Consider the following 6,338-nt stretch of genomic DNA (forward strand, 5'->3'; position numbering starts at 1 on the left):
GAAATCCACTGAAAACAATATATTATATTATAGTAGGGATGTACTGTAATATAGCAACTGAAAAACAGCATTACAAAATTAAGATATAATAATTTTCTTGCTACTTTGGCCATCTCAAAAAGAGAAATATCCCTTTAAGAGGTCAGCTGCATTTGCTGGTTGCAACACGCAGGGGCAACCGCCCGTGACATCACAGGGCAGCCAGAGCCTCGGTGTTAAGGTTTGCCCTCCACGATGTCATAGAGCAGCTCTAAGGACAGAAAGGTCCTTTTAATTGGCCTGGGTAGGGGTGACTGTCCATGAGATCACCCGGTGACCAGCACTGGGGTGACAACCCAAACTCCTGCCACACCAGTGCTCCAAACAGCCACCTGGGGCCACTGGCCACCGGCCACCGCACATGAGGCACGGCAGCTCCTGCTGGGGCAGCTCCCTGAGTCTACCCCACCATGGATGCTGTGGTGCTTAAAAAGAGGGGCTACAGCCTGGGCAGCACACTAGGGGAAGGCTCCTATGGCAAAGTGAAATGTGCCTACAGCCACCACCTGAACCGCAAAGTGGCCATCAAGATCATCGACAAGAAGAAAATTTCTCCGAACGTCCTGGAAAAGTTTCTCCCCAGAGAAATGGAGGCTTTGAAACGGTTGCACCACCCCTCCATCATCGAGACATTCGAGATTTTTGAGACGTCGGTTGGGAAAGTGTACATAGTGATGGAGCTGGGGGAAAGGGGAAGCCTCCTGACCTACCTCAGCATCAAGGGTCCGATGGAAGAGGACATCGCTCGCGTCAAGTTCCAGCAGTTGGCTTCTGCCATCAAGCATTGCCACGACTCAGACTTTGCCCACAGGGACCTGAAGTGTGACAACATCCTTCTTGACAACAATCTTAACTTCAAGCTGACAGACTTTGGCTTTTCAAAACCCTTGTCTCGGGACGAAAATGGAAAAACCATTCTCAGCAACACTTTCTGCGGGTCTCTGGCGTACTCAGCGCCTGAACTGCTCGAGCACATTCCTTGTGACCCCAGGATTTCTGACATGTGGAGCCTGGGCATCATCCTGTATGCAATGCTCTATGCTTCACAGCCTTTTGATAGTTCTAATGTCAAGGAAATGCTCCAGATTCAGAAACAACAAAAGATTCCCTTCCTCAAGACAAAACGCCTGTCTGTGAACTGCAAGGACCTCATTTCTCAGCTGCTCCAACCTGATATGTCTAAGAGACTGTGCATAGATGAGGTTTTCCAACATCCCTGGATGCAGACTCCAAAACCCACACCCTCTAATCCTTTGCTAGCTGCAGGAGAGGGCAACCCCAAAGACTGTGCAAGAAAAAACCTGCCCAAAGGCAGAAGGGCAACTCCCATTCTGCGCAAGTGCAAGGAGTGGAGGAGGAAATCGGATCCTCTCAAGGGTGGCTTGTTTCAACAAGACCACAAAGTTGCCTAACTTGTGAGCTGCATTAGTTTAAACTGAAATTAAAGGGAACCTGTCCAAAATTCTGTGTCATGTCCCAGTATGCACATGGTTGTGTCCCCTCTTCTGCACAGTGCATTTGAATGAAGTGCTTTAAGGCTGTCAGAGGCAGGACTGTGAAAGACGTGGGGAAACAGTGAGGGAGGGAAGTTTTAGAGCAACTAAATGAAAAGAGGAGCACTTTGCATGTAATACCTGGAAGAGGAATGTATTTCAAATGTGACAGTGCAAATTTTTTAATAGCTCAAAATCAGAACTAGTGCACTTTATAACAATTTTACAACTATTTCATTACTTAGACTCTGATCTGCCCAGATGTGCTGCCTACGAATCATGAAATGTAACTGATTTTCTCTTTCCCCCAGTTCAGCACAGGTTTTTGTATCTTTCGAATTTGAGACTTTTAACAAATAATGTCTAATATAAACCATCTCCATAGGCTTAAAAATTAACATGGTTACAAATCGGTTGCACCATAACCCAGGTTTTAAGTCAAAAGGAAGGGGGGAAAAATTTTCATTAATTAGAAAGGGAAATTTTAAAGAATACAGATCAAATTATCAGCCACCTTTTAACTTCAACCTATTGGCTGAGAAAAAGACATCCACAAATAACAGACGTGTTTGTTCAATAACAAGAAATATAGTAGACATTAGAAACAAAACATCTAACTTTAAACTTCAGTGCTATGGTTGTTTAGCCTCATACTTAAAAAATAATGCCATGCACACAAAGGATAACCTATTAATAATATAGGATTAGTTAGAAAGAGTCAGGCTACTAAGTTTAACTCCTTATAAAGCAGAGAGAAAAAGTGCTAATGAAAAGTAGCAAAGTGTCAAAAAGAACCCTAGTGTAAAATTTGACAGGGGGGAATTTATGTTTAGCAATTATTTCATCCATTACATTTTACAGAAAATAAGCTGTGTCCATCAAAATATTATGTGAAAATATCAAACATAAAATACTGCTATTGACAAAGCCATCAGATAAAAAAAAATGCATTCCACCCATTAACCATAATTGAAAAATATTATTTCCATTTAGTAAGTCTGGAAAATTAAATCTATTCTGGGGAAAAAATACTGTTTGCTTAATGAAATAAGAGATGATTTTTGATGCTAAGAAATCAAATGCACTCTGCAACAATTATGAACCTTACTGTGAATAGTCTTCTGCCTCAAAGACTGAATTAAAACATGGATTGTACAAACAGCCATTCAGCAGAGCTGAATTTATTACTATCCTAAATAATCCAAAGAGAGACTAAGCAAAATACAGCTCTAATTAACACTCATTGCTAGTGGTAGAAGAACATTAACATGATGTATTTCCACTGCCACACTGTTTAGAAGCCACAGACATTGAAAGGACACTTTGCTAATAACAGACAAACAAAGCAGAACTTATGAAGCCTTTGAGTTACTTTTTAAGCTTTCTGTTGAATTGCTGCCTTAAAAAGACAAGCTTTTCATTGATTTAACCTGGGACCAAAACACAAGAGCAAAAAGAAGGGAAAACTATGGAAGATATTTTTTTATTCTGTTTTACCTTTACCATGTCCATGAAGTTTGCATTGTCAGACACCTGATACAAGAGGAGACAATGTGATAGGAGATGACACATGGGGTGTGTCACAAGGACAGTGTTGCACCTCGTCCTTGAGTATTGGCTGCTCCTTGGCCAGGATCAAGAGCCTCCACACAGCAATGCATATTCATGCCCAGGCTACTTTTAAAGCTCAGGCAGTTCAGGCACATTCTTCTTTCAGGTTCTGTGTCTGCAGCCAAAATATGTCTAAGTGCACTGTCAAAAATCAAAAGGCAGGACAGTTTTCTTACCCAGAGGACTTCCCAGCTGAATTTATTATGGATGTGAGCTACCCTGTTAAGTGTAAATTGTGTAAAAGAAGCACCAGAGGTATGTGTAAGGAGGGGGCATTTTGCAGTTCTGGATTACTTGGGAATTCAGTTTTATTCCAATCCTTTCAGTAAGACAGGGCTCACCACTGAAAACAAACATATCTGATTCTTAAAAAAACTTCTGGAAAAAGTGGACCTGTGAACTGTCTTGTTGAACACCACCATGAAACAAACTAGGCATTCTAAAAACACAATTTCAATTGAATGCAGTAAACAGGATAAACTGTTATAACTCTGTCAAAATGACCATGGGTTAAAGAGACAATCACTAAGGCTGCAAAAGACCTCGAAGATTATCCAGTCCAATCATTAACCCAACACTGCCAGGTCCACCACCAAACCATGTCCCTAAGCAGGGCATCCACACATTTCTTGGACACTGCCAGGGATGGTCATTCCATCACTTCCTTGGCATCTTGTTCCAGTGTTTGACCACCCTTTCAGTGAATAATTTTTTCCTCATATCTAATCTAAAGCTACCCTGGAACAACATGAGGCTGTTTTCTCGTGTTCTCACTTTTACCTAGGAGAATAGACCACCCCCCACCTGCCTACAGGCTCCTGTCAGGAGAGCTGTACAGAGTGTTAAGGTCTCCTCAAGCCTCCTTTTGTCCAGGCTAACACCTCCAGTTAACTTGGCCTCTCCTCAGTTCCCTCAGCTTCCCTCTATTTCCTCAGATTTCAAGAGGAATTAACACCATGTACCTACTATTCGTGAATGAAAATTGAGATTGTTGCACTAACTAATGTTTCAGACCAAAATTTAATTTGTACTTTTCTCCGCACATTGCAAGTCTATGATTAAGTGAATTTTAGAGTCATCTTTTCCTTAGCTAGAAGTGTCCACACTTTCTTATCTTACACTGTTGGTACTTAAAATTAATGGTTTTTATCTCACAGATACAGTGGTCATAATAAATGTTTAAGATAACTATTTAAATTTTGGCTGTATTAACATTATAATGTAAAGGATCCTAATTTTATTGACCTTGATAAATCTAAGATTAAATTCACTCAGACATTTTATCTTGCTTGCCCTTAGAACAGTTTAAGATATTAACTTTAAATATGAATTATATTTCCTAATTTTATGAGCTTTGCTCATTTCCATAGATTTAATTTGAAAATAAAATTATTTCTTGTACTTACTGGAATACTGATAATGAAACTACTGAATTAATTTTCTTTGTCTATATTTAAAAATCACTTGAATTCATTTGGAGGGATTGGATTCTTAGCTTCGCATAAATGAGAATCTGCCAGGGCACTAAAAGCCATGAGAATCATCATAGACACTCAGTTATAAAATAAAGTTCAGACATTTAAAATTTGTCAAAAATTCTCAGTCCTATCCCTGAAAACACCAAGCACAACATTTAAGTGTATTTCAAGACTCAGCTTCACAATGAAATTTTGCAAGATTTCTTTTCAATTCCTGCAAGAGTTTCTAGTTCAACGAGAATTAACTATTTTGCTCACACAGACAACTATTTCCAAAATGAGCTCTCTAAATGTGACCACGGCGGTCTCTGCAGAGCCATTGGAGTGCTGCAGGACACAAAGCGGAGCATTCCCGTGGATACATTTGGTGGTGGTACAAAATGGCACATTTGGGTGGAATTTCACAGCACTTGCAGGCAGAAACCCATGCCAGTTTGCCCAGGAACACCATGTACAGGGCAGCACATCAATATCCTTGTGTCTTCTCTGCACAAGCTTCATTTTTAATTTGCTGGTCATATGACCATGTGCTTCCCCCCTCCCTGCCACAACCACCAGTGGGGCTTGTGGTGCCTGCACCCACCTTCCTGGGGACTTCTGGGGGACAGAGGGCTACAGGGCAGCCAAGGGCTGTCTGGAACAGTGACCCAGATGTCTTGCCAGTATGCAAATCTCACCATAAGTCAATCATCTCACTTTATAAACAGTGGACAGCCCAGGGCCCAGCGAGCTCTCCCGCTGGGCTGCACGCCAGGAGCTCCCCTTGAGTAAGGATAACTCTCAAGGTCAGTCCTCAAGGCTGAGAGATTCCCTGCCACAACAGATCCTCACTGAGTGATCTGAGCACGCTAAACTAAATGAAATCTTAGCTAACTCGTACAAAGGATTATATATATATAATCCTTTGGACATAAACCACCAACAAAGTCTGGGACTAGGACTGGATCTGGCTGCAGTCTGAGAAGTTTAGAAGACAAGGGGGTCCTTCCTGAACCTCATGACTCAATGGAAGGGTCTCCCTGACAGCTTTTTCTAACCTTGCCCTCTAGGCAGTAAATAATCAAGTGTATCTTGCCACCAAACCTTGTTAAAGCACTGTCCCATTTGCCACTGAATTTTGTTAACTTGCTGTTTTATGTCAATAAAATTCACTGTTGCTTCTCTCTTACAGGTAAAGTGTCCATTCATGACAAGGTGCAATGGATAGAGGGAATAAGTAAGAGGGGTTAAAGCAGCACTGGAGGGAATAAATATTTGCTCAGTCTCCTAACACAGAAAAGGTAATAGCAAGTTATCTGTCGTGCCACTTGACAGCTTGTAAAGGAATGAATGACTGCCTTTAATAGTGGTGATATTTACTGCCTCAGACACCAAAATTCCTTTGACCTAAAGGGTCACAGTCATTAGAGTTTCATAAATACAACAAAGTCAAATATTTTGGTTCAGGTACTGTGAAACTTCTTGAGCACCTAACAGTCTTACCAAAAAAACCCAAGACTATTCACAACAAGAAACACAACCAGAACTAAAATTAATCTGCAGAACCTGTGTGTTGAAAACTGTTCATGACAAATTTTAATGGGCCTGAATCAAAGTTTTTTCAAGTCATTTGGAGTCTTTGGTATTGTTGTTTACATCAGCACCTAACCCTCATCTTATTTACAGAGATAGTTCATATCATGCTAAGTTTTACCCAAGTAATTTCTGCAAGATGAGA

At 40.9% G+C, this 6,338-nt stretch overlaps 1 protein-coding gene across 1 annotated transcript; it reads left to right on the top strand.

Moving 5' to 3' along the window:
- The first annotated feature begins 254 nt into the window (after nt 1-254).
- LOC103760513 (testis-specific serine/threonine-protein kinase 2-like) lies at nt 255-1,490 on the top strand. Its single transcript, XM_008927030.2, has one exon. It carries the CDS (start codon nt 450-452, stop codon nt 1,449-1,451), a length of 1,002 nt encoding a protein of 333 aa, XP_008925278.1. The 5' UTR covers nt 255-449; the 3' UTR covers nt 1,452-1,490.
- Nucleotides 1,491-6,338: the final 4,848 nt, after the last annotated feature.

Source organism: Manacus vitellinus, unplaced genomic scaffold (genome assembly GCF_001715985.3).
Source record: "Manacus vitellinus isolate BGI_N305 unplaced genomic scaffold, ASM171598v3 scaffold_19_pilon, whole genome shotgun sequence".
NCBI lineage: Eukaryota > Metazoa > Chordata > Aves > Passeriformes > Pipridae > Manacus > Manacus vitellinus.